A 23,008-nucleotide genomic window follows, 5' to 3' on the forward strand; every position below is an offset into this window, starting at 1 on the left:
CAAAGGTATGGTGCTTCTGCCGTTTACCGGGTTCCATTTTCCGATGAAAACCGATTTATAGGATGAAGCCATGGTATTTGAATTTTGAGGTAAAAAGAGTGGGTGGTGCAGATAACAGACTGAGGTGCTGCTAAGCCATGTTGATGACTGTGAGTTTCCTCATTCCTGTATAGACAAGGAGGATTATTTCCACTGTCTCCATCATTTTATAGTGCTCTGCACATTCTGAAGAATTGGAGTGATCATTCTGCCATCAGCTGTGAATCGGGAAGTAATTCTGCGTATGTGGCACTGCCATCATTCTTTAAAATGTTTTGTAAAAGCACTGTCTTCCTGTTTGTGGAAGAAGTTTTGAGATTCCCCATGTTCTCAAATGCTGAGCAGTGAAAGGAGACTGAATAACCCAGTTATGATCTGTGTCTTCATTCTGTATTCACGGAATCTGATTATCATCACTTCTCTTTTTCTTTTACCCCCTACCCCCAAACAAGATGAAAGGATTCCATAATGAAAAGGGTGAAGGAAACAGGACTGTTTATTTCAATGGAGCAAGCAGGCAGATCAAGCAAACTGAAAACACATAATCGACAATGTATTGGGAGAGGGTAAATGGATTTTTAATGATTCACAGCAACCACATTTATCCCCTACTGTTACTAGAGAGAAAAATGTCTTCAGATAACCAGTGGTCAGCAGATGGGGAGGAAAGCCCACTCTCACGACTGATTAGGAAATCTAGAGACTCCCCCTTTGTCCCCGTAGGTAAGTACAAGCCTTGACTGGACCCTGGAGAACTGTCTGTAATAATAATAATGCCTTACCCAGTATCTTTGAGAATGGAGATGTTTTACATCGTTGAACTTTTAAGATAACTGAAGCTAAGCCTCTCTAAGCAGAAGTTAAACTTTCAGAACAGTTTCTAGTAGATGGCAAATCCCCAGTAAATGTTAGCTGTTTTTATTACGAAGCTTCAAATCTTACTTAACTCCTCTTCATTCGAGGTCTATCTCGGATTCCTAGTTCCCAGCCACTCTAACTGGAGTTGAATGAACTTTAACACTTCTATGATGACTACATCATTAGCAGCACCAGTTTATTACATTGAAAGTCTAAGAGTGACTACTGAGATGTGTAGGTCTCTTTCTGTGCTAACTCCAACCTTTAAACTCTTGTGTCTGATGTTTATAGATTTTTCTGTCTCTTCCATTAATGTTGAGTGCAATCAAAAACTTCTGCTTCACTATAGTATTCTGTGGCACCAGAAGCTAGCTACCCAAGTTTAAAAGAACTGTGAGTCATTTCAGAGTAAAGAAGCTCTGAATGAAAAAGCCTAGGCCTACCTACTTGTCTGTACACTTGAGAGCGTGGACTTTGTGATGTTCATGTTCAATGGCCCTTTTTGCTGGTTTCCTGAAGTGTTCCAGATGTTGAGGTTGATGGTTAAATAGACTCTAGATTAAAGAAGTGGTATTATAATTAGACCTGGAGACTTAGCCTGTTTGTCTTTTCCCGACACAGACTTAATATGCCTACATTTAGAACAAATACTATATGTAAGTGGACTTAGACACACACACACACACACACACACACACACACACACACAATCTACACACCAATATTATGTTTTAAAATCTAAGTTTTCTCTTTCTTCTTTTGGATGCTTTAGCTGATGCAAGCATTATTGTATACTGCAGCCATGCCTCTTGCCTGGTGTTCATTTGGTCTGGAAGCTATTAAAATAACTTATTTAAATGAGACTTACATTATGTAAGTTACACTGACATAGGTGATTAATTCCCTAAAACTTTCTGAATAGGTATATCATTGGGTTTCTATTACCACTGCAAATCTAGCAACCCCGTGTCATTATTCACATATTAAAAAGAATCAAAATTTTACTTTATACTAATATGCTGTTTATACGTTTAATTTCATTTGATTAAAACTTGATAATAGCACCCACAAGAAATGGAAGCAAATAATGTTATAGTGATTCATCTTCCTTAGCATTGTTAACTGGAAAAACAATTCAAGAATTTGTTGCCACTTGAACAGATCACTATCATGAATAGAGAGATTAATCACTGTGCCCACTGCAAATTAAATAATTTTTCCAGAGACAATTAGGGTGATTAAAGTAGTAAGATAAAAGTGTTTCCAGCTAAATTCAATTACATATAAACTACACAGAGACACTACATGGAAAACAGTAAAGGTTCTGACTTTAATCTCCAAAAGAAACAAAACCAATTTAACTAAGAACAGAGCCTTGATTTGATAAGGGAAGAGAATCAAGTTTTTGCTAGAAAAATAAATGACAAAATCTGAATATATATTATTGAATAGTTTGTTTAGCTATTGTTATTTTAATAATATCTACTATATATTTCCTGCTGCAGGGAGTGAGCTGTGCCGAAAACTCACAAAACATTTTTATTTATCTTCAACAACTTCCATCATTAAATATATCTATAAAGAGATATATTTACATTCCACCAATAAATATTTTTATTGTCTTCAACAACTTCCATCATTAAATATAAGTAGATATATTTCCATTCCATCAATAAATACAATCTATATTGCTTAAAATTATTTTATGATCATTGTTAAGGTCTCTGCACACATTATACATATTGAAACTCCTTGCTATGCTTATCATTTTTTTCGTAGCTATGGCAGTTCTTCCTCTGTTTGGGACATTTGGGTTGTTCAGGTTTTCTTCATACATAGTGTAGCCATAAACATCTTTGTGTCAACTTCTTGACGTTTCTTTTGCTTATTTCCTTGGAGTATGAATTTTTAGGGCAGGAAGTACATCTGATTTAACACCCCTTATTATATATTTCCAGAAATCTTTATAGAGTTGGCTAAACTCACAGAGCTTTCAGCATTGTACCTGTTTCTCAACATGCCTGCCACTATTCTTACTTGTTTTTTGCTGTTTTTGTCATTTTAATTTTGATTTCATTTGCTAATCGGCCTACAAAATATACGTGTCAATGCGATTACTCTCTTACTTCCACTTATTAAATGGATTCTGAAAGAATAAATATATCCTCACCCACCTATAGAGGCATACATGTGCCAACATAACTAATCAAAATTTGCTATCCTACATAAATATCAACTGAATTTCCATGTATTAACATACAGAAACTGAAATTAAAAACATAACCTCATTTCCAGTCACTCCAAAGGCAATGAAATGCTTAGATATATGCTTAACAAAACATACATGCAATCTGTATGCTGAAAATTATAAAATGTTAATGAAAGAATTAAAAAAGGACCTAAATAAATGTAAAGACCACAGGTAGTATTGTGTTCAGGGACTGGAAGACTCTCCCCAAATTGATCTACAGGTTTGTGTACTTCCCATCAAAATCCCAGTAAGTTTTTTAGTAGATAAGCAATGCTTACTCCAAAATTTACATGTAAAGGGGTGCCTGGGTGACTTAGTTGGGCTCTGATTCTTGATTTTGGCTCATGATCTCTGGGTTTGAGTTTGAACCCCACGTCATTGGGATTCTCTCTCTCTCAAAAATAAATACACTTAAAAAAAATTTTTTTAGGGACACCTGGGTGGCTCAGTAGATTAAGCGTCCGACTTTGGCTCAGGTCATGAGCTCACGGTTCATGAGTTTGAGTCCCGTGTCAGGCTCTGTGCTGACAGCTCAGAGCCTGGAGCCTGCTTTGGGTTCTGTGTCTCCCTCTCTTTTTGTCCCTCCCCTGCTCACATTCTGTCTGTCTGTCTCTCTCTCAAAAATAAATAAACATTAAAAACTTGTTTTTAAAAATTGTTTTAAAAATAGTTTAAAAAGTCAATAAAAAATAAAATTTACAAGTAAAGGCAGAAGTCCGAAAGTGGCTAAAACATTAAAAAACAAGGATAAAGTGGGAGAAATCACTCTACCTGATATGGAGGCTTACTATATAGCTACAGTAATCAAGACAGTGTGGTGTTGATGGAGGGACAGATACACAGACCAACAACATAGGAGAGAAAACCCAAAAAATAGACCCATGTTTTCATTATGCAAAAGTTTTCTTTATTCGTATGTCAAAATGGCACTTTGCCCTTATCATTTTCTCTTAAGTCTATTTTACCCTCTTTTAGATGTTACAAATATGCTGTTCCTCTTTGTTTTTATTGGTGTTTTTGTTTTGTTTTTACATTTAATTCTAACTCCTGCAGAATTTTTTTTGGAGGGTCTGCTGTGAGATACAAATCCAAATTAGTTCTTTAAATTTTTTTTTTTCAACGTTTATTTATTTTTGCGACAGAGAGAGACAGAGCATGAACGGGGGAGGGGCAGAGAGAGAGGGAGACACAGAATCGGAAACAGGCTCCAGGCTCTGAGCCATCAGCCCAGAGCCTGACGCGGGGCTCGAACTCCCGGACCGCGAGATCATGACCTGGCTGAAGTCGGACGCTTAACCGACTGCGCCACCCAGGCGCCCCACCAAATTAGTTCTTTATACCAACAAATTGTACTGATGGAATTTATTAAATAATTACTCCTTTATCTGTTATTTGGTTATTTTGATTTGTCATGAATTCTCAGTGTTCTCACAGTGTTTTAAATCTGTTTCTAGAACATTTCCTATTCAGTTGATTGGTTTTCTGTCTTAGAGCCAATTACATAGGATCTTGGTTGTCACAGCAGCATATTCACCCCTTGACACTGGTAGGGAATACAAAAATATTTGCCCTTCTGGAGTCTCCTAGAGTCATAGTTCTTTTTGGAGTCACACACTTCCTGTGCAAATATTCATACCTTTCCATGTCTCATTACAATTCAAATATCTCATTTTTACAGAAGATCAAAAATGTTCTCATTTTACGAGATTTACTTCTTATTTGATAACAAGTAGACAGGAGTAAAGGCAAACATTCGAAAGCTATGGATGCTGGGATGTTTGTTGTTGGTTCACTCACTGGCTAAAGTGACTTGCCCCAAATAAAAGTCTCTCAGCATGCACAATCTGAAATCATGCCTCAGGAAAAAGAGAAATTACTACACTCTATGATTCGGGGTTTTCTGGGAAGAGTCAGAAACTGCAAATATTGAATCCATAAATGTTAAGGGTCTCTTTAAAAAATCTGTGGATCAAATCCAGCATGGTTCTTTTTAAAGTATTCTCTGGTATCTTCCCTGCTTATCTTCCAAGTACTGATCCTTTGGACAGTCTTATTCAGCTCTCTAAATGTTGGGGATTCTAGCCTACTATTTACATAACCTCTACTTTTTTCTTTCACAGGAATAGCAGGCTTTATGACTGTGGTGTCCTATGGTCTTTACACGTTAAAGTACAGAAGGGATCAGAAAATGTCCATTCATCTTATTCACATGAGAGTTGCTGCCCAAGGATGTGTTGTAGGAGCTGTGACTCTAGGTAACCTGCTTAATTTGTATCTTGTGCTGTCTTTGTGAGTATTTTTATTTATTTTATTCAATCATATTGGAAAATGAAAATTGGGTTAAGATGATATAATGGAGGAGGAATGGTAAGAAAGACCATGAACTTCACTTGGTTGAAGTTGCTTCCCCATAATAGGCTTAATTTCTTGGTATTTTAAGCACTGAAAGAAAAACAACCAGTAGACAAAAAGTACAAACGTCCAGTTATAAAATAAATAAGTGCTGGGGATGTCATGTACATAGTGGTGACTATAGTTCATAATATAGTTCATATAGTTTTGCATATTTGAAAGGTGCTGAGAGTAGAGAGTAGATCTTCAAAGTTCTCATCACAAGAAAAAAATTCTGTAAGTATTCATGGTTACAGACATCAACTAGGCTTACTGTGGTGATCATTACAACATATAGAAATAACAAATCATTGTTGTACACCTGAAACTAATATAATGTTATAGGTCTATTATAACTCAGTTTAAAACAGAGGGGGCACCTGGGTAGCTCCGTCACTTGACAGTCTGACCCTTAATTTCGGCTCAGGTCATGATCTCACGTTTTGCCAGATCGAGCCCTACATTGGGCTCTGGACTGACGGCGTGGCACCTGCTTGGGGTTCTCTCTCTCCCTCTGCCCCTCTCCACTCTCTCCCCCTCTCTCTCTCAAGATAAATAAATAAACATTTTAAAAAGGTAGAGAACTAGGTTTTGGGTTCTGTTATCTTGTATTATGAAAGGAGCAGTGAATAGTTTGTACCCTCTGTAACCCAACTAAAGCAGTGGTTCTAGATTCCAGCCTTTACTGCTCACCTAAGAGCAGCAGTCATAGTTCTTGGCCTATTTGAACAGCAGATATAATTACTGATGTAGTTTAACTGGGAAGAATACATTTTTTGGAGCCCACAATCTCCACATCTGTTCTCCTTTTAGTCCCGGTCTAAGCAATAGGCAATCCTTTTTTAATCAGTCTATAAATTAGGCTATACTTAACATAGTGAAATCCAAAGAACAGGTGTAAAATTACCTGGTTAATTCCAGTTATATCAACAGCTAAACCAGATAGTTCTAACAAGAAATCTACTTTGGGGATCTAAATTATCTTTTTTTTTTTTTTTTTGGTCTACATTAATGAAAACAAGTTACAATGTTCTTAGTTCTCTTTCATGCTGTGCAGAGTAGAATCAGCCTAAGAGTAGGTCTAGGATTATGGAATGAGCAGTGTGGGGATTGTGTATAGGGAGTTATATGGTAATTATCTTATTACCATGAGCTGTGATACACAGGTGTTAACAAAATACAAGAAGCCTCACTACAAAGTTACAGTGCTCATTTTCATCATTTAGCAAACATTTATTGAGCTCTTGCTATGTGCAAAGCACTGCACTGGTCTAGAGATACAGAGATAAGACTCAGTCCCTACCCTCAAACAGTTTGGTCTCCTTAGGGAGAGACACCAACAACAGAAGACCATATAAACTCACAGATGCTATGACAGAGATAGCACAGGTTGTTGCTATGGAAGCACATGCAGAAAGGAGGGGCATTTAACTAGGGCTGAGAGTCCAGGAGAGGCTTCCCTAAGGATTAAACCATATGAGGGGTGCCTGGGTGGCTCAGTCAGTTAAGCATCCAACTTCAGCTCAGGTCTTGATCTCGCAGTTCGTGAATTTGAGCCCTGCGTCGGGCTCTGTGCTGACAGCTCAGAGCCTAAAGCCTGCCTCAGATTCTGTATCTTTCTCTCTCTCTGCCCTCCCCCACTCACACTCTGTCTCTCAAAAATAAACATTAAAAAAAAATGAAAAGTAGATGTGGGGGTACGTGGGTGGCTCAGTCAGTTGAGCGCCCAACTTTGGCTTAGGTTATGATCTTGCAGTTTGTGAGTTCAAGCCCCACATGGGGCTGTCAGCACAGAGCAGGATTTGGATCCTCTGTCCCCCTCTCTCTGCTCCTCCCCCGCTTGCACTCTCCCAATCAATCAATCAATCAATCAATCTTTTTTTTTTTTTTAAGTAGATGTAAAGTGAGAGAAGCAAGAAAAATCTGGAAGCTACAAGGATGAGCTGAACACATAGGATAGACTGGAACCCTTGTGGGTTTCTCACCATCTCTAAGCCTCTGAATTCGATGATGGGAGTGACAGAGGGAAAAATGATGCCCTTCATCTTGGAGATAAACATGAACCAAGCCAAGGAGTCAGAAAAGGTGAAGGAGGAAATTAAGCAGATCCACAGTAGATGCATTCCTAGTTGTTGCCCCATGCCAACAAAGTGGACCAGCAGATAAACAACCATGTGCTGCCTTCCAAGAAAAAAATGAATTTAGCTGCTGCTTCACTTCTGTCCTCTAAATCTTATGCAAAGTGTTTCTTCTGCAATAACTTAGGGAATAAACGGAAAGGAATTCTGGAAATGTAGTTATTAGTTTAGGGTTAAGTTGACACAACACAAACTTACCACTAGGCCTTGTCAACCTGGCATCCATGTACATCTCTTTTAATACACTTAACTTTCAAATAAAGACAATGGCAAAATCAACCATCCATTGTATAACCAAAAACATGCTAATTCTGTCCCAAAAGAGGATACAAAAATCCTTTTACCCATCTTTGGGTGGTGTTGATTTGTCTTTGAATAGAGTCACATTCCTGTTTGATATCCTGTAACCTAAATCCCGAAATGTAAGATTAAGTATTATTAACACTTTTTACATTAGATGGCAGATAAATGGAAGTAGCAAATAGAAAAAAAATTAATGTATATACAAATGTATTCATATCAAAATAAGGAAGAAATATTCCCATCAGACTTTGTTTCTACAACTGGTCGGATGGTCATGGCTGGTATTATAACTATGTTCTTCCACTAGTCATTTCTTACTCACTTTGCCTTCAGCAAGCACCTTGGCTATTCCAGGTTATTTGACTAGAATGGTGACCCACACCTTCATTCCTAAATGGTCTGGGTCCTTAGCCAGTCTGCTTGTATTGGGTATAGTTTTCCACGGTCTTTAATCACAGGACATGGGAGTACTAAAAAAATGCCCAGGGGCGCCTGGGTGGCACAGTCGGTTAAGCGTCCGACTTCAGCCAGGTCACGATCTCACGGTCCGTGAGTTCAAGCCCCGCGTCAGGCTCTGGGCTGATGGCTCAGAGCCTGGAGCCTGCTTCTGATTCTGTGTCTCCCTCTCTCTCTGCCCCTCCCCCGTTCATGCTCTGTCTCTCTCTGTCTCAAAAATAAATGTTAAAAAAAAAAATTAAAAAAAAAAATGCCCAGAAGATACATGCATTCCACACATACCTCCTTACCTTACCATTATATAGTAGTACCGTAATCTCCCCTTGATAGATCAGATCAATGTAATGGATTAACGTGCTGTCCTGTGCAATGGAGCGATGATCAAAGTCCTTGCAGACCAGATTATGGTATAGTCTGGAGAATTCAGGCAGCCCTGAGACTGAGTAGTGAAAGTATACTCTTGGCCCAACCGGGTGAAAGCAAAATGCTTTTGGTAGTTTTTATTAAAAGCTCTAGAGAATAAAGCAATCAGCCAGATTCATCGCTGCGAGTCAAACAGCAAAGATGCTTGTATTGATAGGCTCTAGCAATGAAACCACACCTGGACAACAGCTGCAATTAGAGTGATCATCTGATTAAGTTTATAGAAATCCATTATCATTCTCCAAGAGCCATCTGTCTTCTAGCCAAAGAGGCAAACTGAATTGGTATGTGGTAGGAGTCCCCACCCTAGCATCTTTAAAGTCCTTGATGATGGCACTAATCTCTACAGTCCATCTAGGAATGCAGTACTGCTTTGGTTTACTCTTTTGGTAGATACAGGCAAGTAGAACGGCTTACAGTTGGCTTTCCCCACCATAATAGCCCTTACACCCCAGGTCAGGGAACTGATGTGAGGATTCTGACAGTTGCTGAGTATGTCCCTTCCAGTTACACATTCCAGAACTGGGGAAATGACAATCCAAATGACATATGGATTTAGGGGCCCACCAGGCCAACTGCAAAATGGGCCCACAGCAAAACTCCACTGATCACCTGACCTTCATAAACTCCTAGCTTGACTGGTAGACCGCCCTAATTCTCCAGGCATTAGTATCAATTCAGAGCCAGTGTTTCATAATCTCACAAATGTGATCATTTGCCATTCCTTATGCATAGGCATCTTGGTGAAGGGCCACAGATCTGTTCATAGTATTTACTTTTTGGTCGTGTTAACAGCATCTTTTCTTAAGGAGATCTGACTTCTCCTTTATTCAAGGGACTCTGGGTCTGTGAAGTGACTCAAATCTGGGAATTGGTTGGGGGCCCATGGCTGTCTACTGTGATGATTCAAGTTAAACTTTTATTCACCAAACCTAGAGCTTTTCTGCTTAAATGTTGCCCACCACTTTCAACTCTAGGGACACCATAATCAATTAGACAATGCCAAAGGTCTTTGTGGCTTAGCCTATTCTGATTACTGTTTAGTCTTTGCTGCCCATTACAGTAATCACACTTTCCTCGTCTTTGTCAATTAAATGGTGCTCCTTGACCCCTGCTTCTCAGGATCCCACCATCTCCACTGAATTCAGGAAGCTTAGCAGTTTCCGCCGTCATTTCTGGTTACAGAAGATAGTTGCCACGGAACTCTCCGAGGATGCCAGGACTCCCTTCACAAATGTGTTTTTCCCAGCCTTAGTGAAGGGAGTAGATATATTTAGGGGGTGAATGAGCAGGATAAATCTACCTTAACATTCCAATCTCCCTAAGCCTTTGGATACCTTCCCAAATGTCAGGGTTTCTTAGTCTCGGCACTACTGACATTTTGGACTAATTGCTCTTTGTTGTGGAGGGCTGTCTTGTGCATTACAGGATGTTTAGCAGCATCCCTGGCCCCTACCCTCTAGATGCCAACAGCACCTACCCACCCCCAGAGTGACAACCAAAAACAGCTCCAGAAATTGCCAGATTTCCCTGGGGAATAAAATTGCCCCAGTAAAGAAGAATCACTGCCAGTACAGAATCACTGCTGTACCTTAGAATTATACCAAGAAAGCTCTGGCATTGCAGCTTCATTTAGTGGAGATTACCTTTCAGTCCAAGTTTCAGTCGTTCTCTGAAAGGAGTGGAGACGGGTCTCTGTCAGATACAGGGATTTAAGGACTCCCTTTCACTGAAATCTGCCCACGTATCCCCATCCTAATTTTCAGGGTCCCACTCTTTCCAAAGCAATGCCCTAACTTTGACAAAAGAGACTCTGTGAGGGTGGGAATTTTATGATTGTAGTGATTAGCCACTCACAGGATTAGTCCCTGTGTTGTGTTTTTCAAAAATATCAGCCTCACAGCTACAGGAGTTGAGTTTCTTTCTGGGAAGTCATAAAGCTTTCAGGTCCCCTCATCGGACTTTAAACGAGGAGTTAAAAGCCCTGAGCCCATCATTTTGTTTTCCCGAGTTCTCCAGCACACTTAGAAGAAACCAACCTAATTATACTTCTCTTTTCCACTAAATGTTCTATGACAGTAAATACTTGATCACCCAAAGCCTTGTTTTCTACAGGCACCTGATTAAGGGTATCTTATCTATAGGCGACAATCTTTTTAAAAAAAAATTTTTTTTTTTAACGTTTATTTATTTTTGAGACAGAGAGAGACACAGCATGAACGGGGGAGGGTCAGAGAGAGAGGGAGACACAGAATCGGAAGCAGGCTCCAGGCTCTGAGCCATCAGCCCAGAGCCCGACGCGGGGCTCAAACTCGCAGACCGCGAGATCGTGACCTGAGCCGAAGTCGGACGCTCAACCGACTGAGCCACCCAGGCGCCCCTATAGGCGACAATCTTTAAAAAATGCTTTGCTAGCATGCCATGGGCTGCTAGCATTGTCTTTACTACTGGAAAAAATGACCATTAATATCTTTAAATCTCATCACACCAGAGAGCCAATTCGAGGTGACCCAGAACCTATTCAGAGCACCTGCACTCATGGTTATGTTCCTCTGGAAGCTTCTGATACCAAAATCTGTATCAGTCAGGGTTCAACCAGAGAAGTAAAACTATGAGTGGTGATCTATACAAAGGGAGTTATTATAGAAACATGACCCTAACCAACTTTGGGAGCTGGTTAAACAGTCCATGTGAGGCTGTTGCTTATGTTTCTAATACTGGAGCCTAAATTTAGCCAGGCAGCAGTTGGGAAGGAAAAATAAACTGGAATCTGCAAGGAAGAGCTGGAACCCACAGAGAAATAGAAACCTGAGTCAGTCTCTAACTGACTCCAACTTCGATCATGGTGTGACCTGTAGGAGAAGCTGGCGCCGTCTATCATGGAGCTAATCCACTGGCCTTGTAGCCAAAGAAGCTAAAGGAGGAGCTCCAGAAGAAGCTGAACGATCTGTGGGTCTGACAGCTGCCCAGCAACGGCAAGGTGAGCCAGCAGATAAACAACATGCACAAGCTGTAACAGCGCCTAGTAACCCTGCACTGAGCCTTCCAAGTGTGAAAAGAATACAGAAGCTATACTGCTTCAATTTTACCTTCAAATCTCAAGCAAAATGTCTCTTGTGAGCCAAGCTAACTCAGAAAAAATGCAGCGATGGGAATTACAGTTTAGCTAACCTGATAGAAAACAAATCCCCAATAGATCTACATGGCTGCGAGCTGAGAAGTCAACGAGATGAAGTGAGCCAGTGAAAGATTTAAACAGGGGAGTAACGTAGTCAGAATGGCAGCTCAGAAAGATGCCTGCCTTATCGAAGCTCAAAAACAGGCAATATGAAACTGTTTGTTTAAACAGATGGTCACAGTATAAAGACAAGGAAAAAACCTGTTACCATAAAAGTCAGAACGGTGGTTATCTATGGAAAAGAGCGAGATACAGCCAGGCTTCTAGGATGCTTGCTATATTCTATTTCTTGACCCACAATTACAGGTATTCAGTCTACAACTGTTTGTTAATCTAGTCGTTTAACTTGTGTCTACTGTTTTCCATGCATATTATATTTCACCATGAAAAAAAAATGTGAAAAGGAAAAAGAAAATGATTAGAGATGATTGGCAAAGGAGGGGAGAAAATAAAGACGGAGAGGCCAATGAGATGATGAACTGGGTCTGAATTAAAGCAGTAATGGTGAAAACGGGAGGAGATGGAGTCTACGAACATTGAGGACTCAGCAACTAAGTGCGTGGGAAAAGGAAGGAAGGAGGAGTCCAGGATGATTCCTAGGTTTCTGGTTTGGGCAATCCGATATAAGGTGGGCCTTGCACTAATGTAAAAAATGAAGCAGAACAGGGTTGGTAGGAGAGTAAGTCCAGTAAGTACTGGACAAAATAATAGCTAATAGTTAATGAGTGTTTATGATGTGGAACCCACTCTAATTGCTTTATATATCACTACCTCACTTAACCTTTTTTTGTAGGTAAACTTTATATTATTATCATTTTCATTCCAGTATAACATACAGTGTTATGTTAGTTTCAGGTGTACAATATAGTGATTTAATCCTAATGATTAATACCTCTTTACACCACCTGGTGTACTGTAATACAATTCAATACTGACGCCAACCACTGCAGCTCACCTCAGATGCCACAGGTTTAAGGACATGGTTCCCGAAGGGACTGCTGTTACTTCAGACACCAGCCATTGGGGTTCCCAGGCCCCCTGCCCTTCTGACCAACTAGCGACAAATTCAGGGGTTCCCAAGACTCCTTCAGGTTTGATATTTCACTAGAACAACCTGTGAACTCAGGAAAGCTCTATACTTACAATTACAGTTTTATTGCAAAGTATACAGATCAGAGGCAGCCCAAGCGAAACACATAGGGTATAGGTCTGGGAGGGTCCCAAACTCAAAGCTTCTGTACCCTCTCCCTGTGGAATGCCACCCTTCCGGCACATCAGTGTGTTTACCAACCAAGAGACTCTACAGAGCTTCAGTACCCAGAGTTTTTATTGTGGCTTCGTTACGTAGGCACCATTGATTGAATCACTGGCCCTATGACACAACTCAGTCTCCAGTCCTGTTCCCCTCCTGGAGGTCTAGTCACATAGTTGGTCTTCCTGGCATGACTAGCCATATCCTGAAGTTATCTAGGAGCCCACCATGGATCACACCATTAACGTAAACTCCGGTATGATCCAAGAGGCTCATGAATAACAAAGATACTCCCATACCTGGTAAATTCCAAGCATTTTGGAAGCTCTATGCCAGGAACTGTGGACGAAGACCAAAGTCTTTATTAAACAATACCCTATGAGGTAGGTACTGTTATAATCCCATTTACAGATAAGGAAATTGAGGCTTAGAGAGGAAAACTTTCTTGCTCACAATCACGGGGGCTCTCTACTCCAGGGCCTGAACTCTTAATTCTATATTATACTGACTGAGGTACCTGTGGCAGATGTCTCTAAATTAGAGTACTCATACCCTAGGAGATGTAGAAGGAAATCCGTGGGTATGTAGGAAGAATATATTTCTATCTTAAAAACAAAAAGCTTTGGGGCGCCTGGGTGGCTCAGTGGATTGAACGTCCGACTTCGGCTCAGGTCATGATCTCACACCTCGTGAGTTCGAGCCCCGTGTCAGGTTCTGCGCTGAGAGCTTGGAGCCTGCAGCCTGTTTCAGATTCTGTGCCTCCCTCTCTCTCTGCCCCAACCCACTTGCATTCTGTCTCTCTCTCAAAAATAACATTAAAAAAAATAAAATAAAAATTAAAAAAATTAAAAAACCAAAAAGCTTTACTAATAGACACACTGACCAATAGTACATTTATGTAAGTTTATAAATAAATGAACATTTTGAGGAGCAAGCTCAAATTACTGATTTGTGCACAATTTAAAAGTCTGGCAGCCACCTACCCATGTATGTGGAAATGCCACGTATAGTATAATGAATATAAGTCTCATGTTCAGAAGAGAGATCTAATAACTTGCTTACCAGTGAAGCAACAGGTATGAGTGAGGCGAGAAAAGAGTTGAGATTGGAACTCCAGGGAACACCAACATTTAAAAGGTAGGCATGAGGTAAGAAATATCTGTGTCTAATAAGCATAGGGAAATGAGTTCTAGAAGTCTCTCTGCATTGGAGAATGTTATTTCCCTAGATATGACAATGATTCAGGTAAGCATATTTTGCCTTGGATCTTATGCATCTATGATAGTTACACTCCTGTTTCGTTAGAAAATTGTGCAGACAGCTGCCTCACGTGACTACCATGTTGAGATGAGAACAACTAACTTACTGACCCCTTATTCTCTGTGCACTCTTTGAAGATAACAAGAGGTGTAAGAAAGCAGAAGAAAATGGAGGATTTAGATTAGACAATCTACTAGATATCTGAAGCCTTGATAATTGATACGGGCGGGAATGGGAGCTGAGTGGACTCCTTAACTTGCTTTGGGTATGAACATTTGCTGACATCCCCACAATTCAACGAAAGCACTCTATTCCACACGCTATTTCCCCTGACTCCTTACCCTTTTCTGCATGGCCCTAGGACCTCATCCTGGTGAAAGACCCACATCTATGTCATCTGCCTAAACTCACAGCTAATTCACCCACTAGACTAAACCCCAGAAGCAGTTTTGCTTCTCTTGAGATATTGAGCACAAGCAGACACTGAATAGAGGTTTGCTAAGTTGAGGTGTCTATTATTTCTATTTTATTATCTAGCCAAATCTCCCCCCTCTCTCTTTTTCACCAATATTTTAAAATTCAAATTTTAGGATGACATAGTAACATTATAAATTCAGATTTAGATTTGTACTGATCTTAATGGGCTCTAACTTTTTTGGGCTTCTTTTTCTGGAGCCACTTATATACTCTAAGCCAAAAGTTAGTGAGATGGAAGGCATTTGTTTTTAAATTAAGGGATAACGGGGCCCCTGGCTGGCTTAGTCGGTAGAGCATGTGACTCTTGATCTTGATGTTGTGAGTTCAAGCCCATCATTGGGGTGTAGAGGTCACTTAAAAAAAAAAGGCAGCTAAACTGAGGGACAGTTTTGGAAAAATACAAGCAGAATACAATAAATTCAGTGTTTGTTTCCCATAGATACCGTATTGATGTCTATTTTTTTGTTTCTAGGTGTTCTCTATTCTATGTATAAGGATTACATTAGACCTCGATTCTTCAATGTGTCCAAAAAATGAAGCTACATACAAGACAAGAAGGCTTCTGAAAACTATTTATTCTGAAGAATAAATTTTCAGTATGTAGTAAATTATACTGCAAAAGTATGAGACAGGATTCGCATAGCCTTGTATAGCAAGTCTCAGTTGTTTATGTTGATTTCCAAATCAAGAGTCATAGTCAACTCAAAAATATCCTTGTTGTTTTTCAGAACCTAGGACATGATTTTCTGACTTTTAGAATTTTTATTTTCTAGTTAGCGGCAAAAAATAATCTATATTACGTCAAACCAATCTGAAAATTAGGAGTTAGTTATATAATGGCTACAGAAAAATTATCTATATCTGTATTAAATGTGTGATGGTCTAGCCTGGGTGGCTCAGTCGGTTAAGTGTCCAACTTCAGCCCAGGTCATGATCTCGCAGTTTGTGGGTTCAAGCCCCACGTCGGGCTCTGGGCTGACAGCTCAGAGCCTGGAGCCTGTTTCGGATTCTGTGTGTGTGTGTCTCTCTCTCTTGCTGTCCCTCCTCTGCTCACTCTCTCTCTCTCTCAAAATAAATAAATAAACCTTAAAAAAAAAGATGCTCCATTCATTGTTTAATTCTCTCCAAATAGGGCAAGGCAATTAAAGCTTTCATAAATTCCTTTTGAGAATGGGAAACAATTATATCAGAGGAGAATGGCCATGTTGTTATTTAAATTTGATTTACCATTGTGTGCTTCGCTCTTATCTCAAAACTTGACTATTTTGCCACAAACATAAATGTTTAACACTTAAAAATATCTATGTATTCATTTTTATACTTGAAAGCATTTCTAGGAGTACAAAGATGAATTGCTAAAAAAAAAAAAAAAAATCCCTTTTCCCCAGATGACAACGGTAGGGGTGAAAGGAATTAGTCCAGTGCTATTGCTAATCTGGTATGACACTCGAAAACACAGAAATCAAAACAGACATTAAATGTTAATTACACCTGTGACCTGAAACTCCTCTACAACTGCCCTAAGGTTCTAAAAAATTAACTATACTGTTGAAGTCATTACATCTGTGACTCAGATCTACCTTCTAAGACTCCAAGCCTGGGGAGAAAGGGAAAAAAAAAAAAAAGCAAAACCAGAAACAAACAAATGAAAAAAGCATTCACTGAAAAAAAATCAAGAATGCATTATAAAATTATCTGTGGTGGTTACTTCCTTTTCTTTGATGTCTCCTACGGTGGAGAGTTCATCTGAAAGGAAGGTGAAGTCTAGTATTTGGGAAAGAAACAATGTCGGAATATCTGAAATTAAGTCTGCAGTCCAGGCATTAACCCCCACTGTTCTGTGTATTAATTGGCACAGGCAATTATTTTTAAAATTGTCATTTGTACCTGTCATGGGGCTCTCCTAGTTCCACCAACAAGTATACATATTTTGGGCAACACTGTCCTCTGGGGAAAATAGGCAAGGCAAGAATCCAACGACTTTATTCCACTAAATAGTCCTGCAGCTGGACCTAATATGTTGCATGGAGGTCAGGGAGATTGAGAACAGCAGGCATAGAAATGTCACCCTTCGTGTTGATTCCACAATGGAGAAGTACTTCTATTCAGGGTCCTGGAAAGATTCCATTCTTTCAATGTATACTCTGCATTAAAAATAGACTTAAGTGTTTAATTAGAAATGGGCTTTTTTCAAAACACCCAACAGGTTCCAGAATTTTGTAATTTTACTGAGAGCTGAATATATGTATTGCTTGAAACAGAAATGCAAAGTATTTATTCACCAAGAATAGCTATGCATGAGAACTCACAAACTGTATTTAAATTAACGTGTAAAATCATTTGTGTAGAAAAGAAGCAGGATGCTCATTTATCCACTTTAGCTTGCGTTAAGAAGAGGGGTCACAGTGTTGAAGACAACACTTCTGGGGCAAAACTTTGGAGGCTTGATATCATAATGTTTAAAGTTGAGAAGGCTTTTTTCATTAACTACTGAAACCCCTGATGCCTCACTTGCTAAACTATTTCATTTGCCTCAATATGCTCTGCCTTTTATTTTTTTTAATTAAAAATTTTTTTCAACATTTATATATTTTTGAGAGATGGAGCACAAGCAGGGGAGGGGCAGAGAGAGAGGGAGACACAGAATCCCAAGCAGGCTTCAGGCTCTGAGCTGTCAGTACAGAGCCCAACATGGGGCTCGAACCCATGAACTGTGAGATCATGACCTGAACCAAAACTGACTGACTGCTTTTTATATTAGGTGGACATGTGGTTATGTAGCGGAAGCTGCCCAGTAACTATTATTTAGTTGTATTTTTTTGACATTCTGGATATTCATTGTCAGAGCATCCTCTTATAAATTGACTCCATAATGTTAAACCTGAGGAACTGAGTTGAGTGTATGCTTCTAGGTTTATCTTGCGATTGAATATGTTAATAGCCATAAAAGCATATAATATAAAATCCAGATTTGTAAATATAAATTAGAGAATGATTAAAAGTTCTAACTTAGAAAAAAAGTTTACCCAAGACTCATTCTTTAGAAATCAGTCTCCTCTACTGATTTTGGTGTGACTCAGTTTATCAACTTTTCAGATTACAGGAGTTGTATGACCTGATGGATAAATTTATAAACTTTTTTTCAACTTATTTTAAGTAGCTTCCACACCAACATGGGGCTTGAACTCACAACCTGAGATCAAGAGTTGCATGTTCTACCGACTGAGTGGGCCAGGCGCCCCAAACTTAAAAGCTTTTGTAAACTCCAGTCTGTTCCATTAATGTACAGCCATACGATGGAGATGAGAGCTAGACTCCCCCAAGTACTTAGTCTCTGTTTAACCAAGCACTTCATCTTTTTATGAGTGGCAAAACAGAATTTTGTAACCTTTTTCTTCTTTCTCCTAACACTCTCTGGTCATGAAACTAACTACCTGAGAAATTGAATTTCCAAGAGAGGCAGGAAAATCCACATTGGTTCATCTAGAGTTGCTATCTGTGTATAAAGAATATAAAATACTGTGGGGCAGCTGACTGGCTCAGTCAAACAGCATGTGACTCTTGATCTTGGGGTCATGAGCTCAAGTCCATGTTGGGTGTAGAGATTACTTAAATAAATAAAATGTCTTTAAAAAAATCTAAAATACTGAAACTCATTTAAAAAATCTCTTTTTCAGGGCACCTGGGTGGCTCAGTCAGTTAAGCATCCACTCTTGGTTTTGGCTCAGGTCATGATCTCCAGGGTCATGAGATCAAGCCCCACAGCAGTCTACGCAATGGGCATGGAGCCTGCTTAAGATTCATTCTCTCTCTCTCTCTCTCTCTCTCTCTCTCTCTCTCCCTCTCCCCCCCCCCGCCCCTCCCCTGTATGTGCGTGTGTGCTCATGCTCTCCCTCTCTTTCAAAAAAGAAATCTCGTTTTCAAATGAAAGCTGATAACTGATGTTAATTCAGTTTCATTTTTAAGATCAGAAGGACTCTAACCTACAAATGCTACTCTTACCAGAAGTTTCAAGGGCCTCTGAAATAGAAATGAGAGAATTTTTAAAAAGTATTACCTTAGACAACTCCCTGCCACTTAGAGGGCCAAGTCTTTATAAGTGAAGATAAACGATGTCTGGAATTTTAAAAAGTCTTACTGAAAAAATACTAACTTTTATTTTTTAATTTTTTTCATTTTTATTTTTTAAATTTTTTAATGTTTTTGTTTATTTTTGAGACAGAGAGAGACAGAGCATGAGCAGGGGAGAAGCAGAGAGAGAGAGAGAGACAGGCTCCAGGCTCCAAGCTGTCAGCACAGAGCCCGACGTGGGACATGAACTCACAGACTGTGAGATCATGACCTGAGCCAAAGTCAGACGCCCAACCGACTGAGCCACCCAGGTGCCCAATACTAACTTTTAAAATAAGACAGAGAGGTCAGATATTTCACTTCTAAGCTGAAAGAGGAAAATGATGCTCAAAGTCATACAAAAGCTGCAGGGTTTGCAAACTCAATGTCTTTGGGGCTAGAAGGAAACGAATCGAAGAAGTGTGTGCCACCCTGAGTATAGTCCATTAAAACGGACTAGCCACCATCCAGTTCCAGCCAACTGCAATTCCATGCAGGAATGTAAGCCCAGTGTGGCAAATCTTCTTTTCAATCAGATAATTATGCAACATTTTTCCAATTTTTAAATATTAATTTTTATTATAAAAATCTTAAGGAAAAAAGTCCTGGTTAAGAAGAGGGGTCAAAAAAAGTCTATCACCCACATGTAGGCAGGCAGTTTATGACAGGAGAACTAGTCGTCCACGTCCTGGTCTAGTTCTGCTCTCGTATTACTTGATATAAGTATCTTAAATAAAATGCTTAGCATTCAAGGAAATTCAACACTAGAAATATTAACCATTCCTGGAAATAGACTTTGGACCTAGAAATGGTGTCTGTGGAGTTTTAGTGGGGAAAAATGGGAAGAAAAGACATGGTAGAACTCTACAAACGTTAGAAAGAAAACAAGTAACCTCCATCATTTTCTGTTTGGGACTTACAAAGTTAAATGTTAGAAGGTTCTTCTTTTTATCCCTAAAGCTTGAATGCTAGAATGGGCTGAGTTACGATGTCACATGGAAAACTGATCATTGGTTAGAGTATGGTTTCTGAATCTTCTGATGAGGTACTAAGCTCTTTGGGAAATACCACCATACCTCTGACAAGATTTCAAGAAAAGCAACAAAGAATAATAATTGCAAAGCACACAATATAACCAGGATAAATCTGCTGAAAAGAAGAACTGTTTCCTTTAGAAATGATGTGCTGCTAGTCAGTAGTCGCTAAGGGTCTGGTTAAAACTGAAATCGAATTTAACTAGCCATAGTCAAGTGTCACTTTAAAAGGCAAGTCAATTTGACCAGATCATTCTGAAAAAGAGCATTACTCCCTTTCCTCTGTCACTTGTGACCCAGAGAAAACAAATATCTGATTTATCTATAGCTTTTAAAAAAATAAGACCTATCAATTTCACATAACCTTAAAACTCTACCCAAACTGACATGTTCAGGTTTACATAAATATATACACATATATATTTTTTAAATTCCAGAGGTCAAGACACAAGCCCATAGGGGTGTGTGGCCACCGTGGGCCAATCATGTCACTCTGGCTACTGTAGGACCATCGTGAGGTGGGTGGGTCTCTGTCCTACACTTAGAGCTGGCAGCTTTTAACACCCTTCCCATGAGGAAATCTTTGACTTTTGTTCAAAACATCTGAACAAAACTCACCTCTGAACTAACAGAGATATGTTAACAGGACACCTGGCACAAAAGGACTAAGACAAAGTGGTTCTTAAACAGTCTCTCAGGCTGTCAGTCATCTAGACACAAGTGAGTCAGCATCCACGGTGTTCAGAAGGTAGAGTTCAGGCTGAGCTGTCAGTCCCAGATGGTACTAAGGACAAAAAAATGGAAAAGGGTTAGACTGATGTGCAAGTATTTGTTATTCTTTTTTTATGTCTATTTCTGAGAGACAGAGGGAGTGCACACGTGAGCGGGGGAAGGGGGGAGGCAGAGATGGGGACAGAGGATCTGAAGTGAGCTCCAGGCTGACAGCAGAGAGCCGGAGAGCCAGATGCGGGGCTCAAACTCACAAACTGATCATGACCTGAATGGAAGTCAGGCGCTTAGCCAACTGAGCCACCCAGGCAGCCCTGATTTACGAGTATTTAAATACTGAAACTGGCACACGAGCACCTATCATCAGCACATCGGTATAGGCCTTTTTTCAGTACTGCTATATTGATTTTTATTTCCAAAGAGAAATGGCTTACAGAAACGGTTTACATAAAATACTAGCTTGGAGCTGAATGAAATAGTTAAGAACTGAGATAATGCCAAGCGCCCTCATGAAATCTGCACTTTGACTATTCTTGTGACACACTTGTTCCAGAGGGGTGCTTGCTGGCGACAAGGACGAGAGCAAACAAACACTCTGAGCACTTTTGTATTCTAGTACTGTGTTTTAGAAATCAAATAAGCCCTAAATAATTAAAATAAATATTAGAATCAAATACTAATTCTAACTCTTGAGCTCACTCTAACTCCTAAGCCCAATATCCAGGCCCCATGATCTTCTGGCGCCTGAGCCAACTCTTTCCCTAAAAAAAAAAGAAAATAGCACGTGCTATTTTTCTCTCCTCTGCATACCATCGTGAGATAATCACTGAATCTCACTTTAGCCCTACTGTTATTACTTAGGGCTTTAGGAATGTTATCACCCCTTGGCATCAACAACCTGTGAGTTAAGGCAGAATGTAGACTATGAATCCACAGGAGGAAAATATTCCTATTATAGCACAGTGGAAAAGGCACCAGAGTCGAGTTCAAGCTCCAACTCTGCCGCTTCCTGTGACCTTGAGCAAGTTCACGTATCCTTTCTGGAGCCTTATCCTACTTATTTGTAAAATGGGAACACATGCTACATTTGAAAATGCCAAGTACGCTGATATTGCTGTTAGTCTTCAACAAATATGATTTTTTAATGTTTATTCATTTATAGAGGCAGAGAGAGAGAATCCCAAGCAGGTTTGCATTCTCAGTATAGAACCGGTTGCAGGGCTCGAGCCCACGAACCGTGAGATCATGACCTGAGCTGAGATCAAGAGTCGGATGCTTAACTGACTGAGCCACCCAGGCACCTCGACAAATGGAGTTTTTTAACACGTTACAAATTGCCCTGTATACCTCACAAGCTTCTGATGACCCCGTGGACACCAAATGAACCCCCAAATAATTCTAGGCATAGTGAGCTAGGAAATTACTAACAGTGGCCTTAGGGCAGAGAAACAGCTCTTCAGACAAGCCTCCTTATTCATTTCAGGGTCTTCCATTTCAGGTGTTAGTAACCAAGAGCAACTGTCAGATACACTATAAATTCATTGCTGCCTTCTCACAAGAGACCTGAGCTGGTGGGCTTCCTCATTACGTAATAAGCAAGAGTTGCCTTATTAGTCCTGTGATCCCCAGACTCTTAGAGGACTTGTTAGGGTTCCTTCACTGGAGGAGTCTGTCATATTGTTGGGAGACACTGAGAAGTGGCGCGGAACGGCACAGGAATAGGCTAACTGCTGTCACAGGGGCAGAGAGATAATGCAAATGAGTAAGCTTCATAGTTCTTAGCTACTCCTGGGGTAGGATCAGAGAGGGCCCTGTCCGCCTTCTGTGCCCACCAAAAAGCATTCGCGGTTGTTCCAAATTTAACACAGGCCAAGCAAAATCAGTCTGTCAGTTGGCTAGAGTACGAATCTCTCACTAATCAGAGTATCAAGCGAGATGCTCTGACGTGTTCCTGTAATGCCAGACACCAAAGCTTGGCGTCTTAACCTGGCATGAAGAGTGTACTACGTATTACACAGGACGGTTCGGTAATGGCAACGTGGACTCTGGAGTTTAGCTATTCAAGTTGACATGCCAGCTGCTCATTTACCAGTGATGTGATTCGAGGAA

The 23,008-nt window shown here is 39.9% G+C and overlaps 2 protein-coding genes across 7 annotated transcripts in view; one reads left to right on the plus strand and one right to left on the minus strand.

The window, feature by feature from the left end:
* The first annotated feature begins 590 nt into the window (after window positions 1-590).
* HIGD1C (HIG1 hypoxia inducible domain family member 1C) lies at window positions 591-16,020 on the plus strand. The gene is made up of 3 exons (XM_047866221.1): window positions 591-762; window positions 5,269-5,403; window positions 15,499-16,020. Exons 1-3 carry the CDS (start codon window positions 591-593, stop codon window positions 15,561-15,563), a joined length of 372 nt encoding a protein of 123 aa, XP_047722177.1. The 3' UTR covers window positions 15,564-16,020.
* Window positions 743-23,008, minus strand: part of SLC11A2 (solute carrier family 11 member 2) — a 53,046-nt gene continuing 30,780 nt past the window's right edge. For 5 of the 6 annotated variants that reach the window (XM_047866187.1, XM_047866190.1, XM_047866191.1 and 2 more), the window contains one exon: window positions 19,687-20,954. In XM_047866187.1, the coding sequence (XP_047722143.1) occupies window positions 20,877-20,954 (78 nt within the window). In that variant the 3' untranslated portion in view covers window positions 19,687-20,876. Of the gene's footprint in view, window positions 1,452-19,686; window positions 20,955-23,008 lie in introns of those variants that run through there. The other variant, XR_007153886.1, reaches the window with a different exon arrangement.

Source organism: Prionailurus viverrinus, chromosome B4, assembly GCF_022837055.1.
Source record: "Prionailurus viverrinus isolate Anna chromosome B4, UM_Priviv_1.0, whole genome shotgun sequence".
NCBI lineage: Eukaryota > Metazoa > Chordata > Mammalia > Carnivora > Felidae > Prionailurus > Prionailurus viverrinus.

What these genes read in the sequence shown, in the direction of transcription:
- HIGD1C (XM_047866221.1), top strand. Translation starts at nt 591, where the DNA reads ATGTATTGGGAGAGGGTAAATGGATTTTTAATGATTCACAGCAACCAC. An exon ending in CTCCCCCTTTGTCCCCGTAG is followed by an intron (nt 763 to 5,268) that starts GTAAGTACAAGC and finishes TTTCTTTCACAG; the next exon opens with GAATAGCAGGCTTTATGACT. An exon ending in TGTAGGAGCTGTGACTCTAG is followed by an intron (nt 5,404 to 15,498) that starts GTAACCTGCTTA and finishes TTTTGTTTCTAG; the next exon opens with GTGTTCTCTATTCTATGTAT.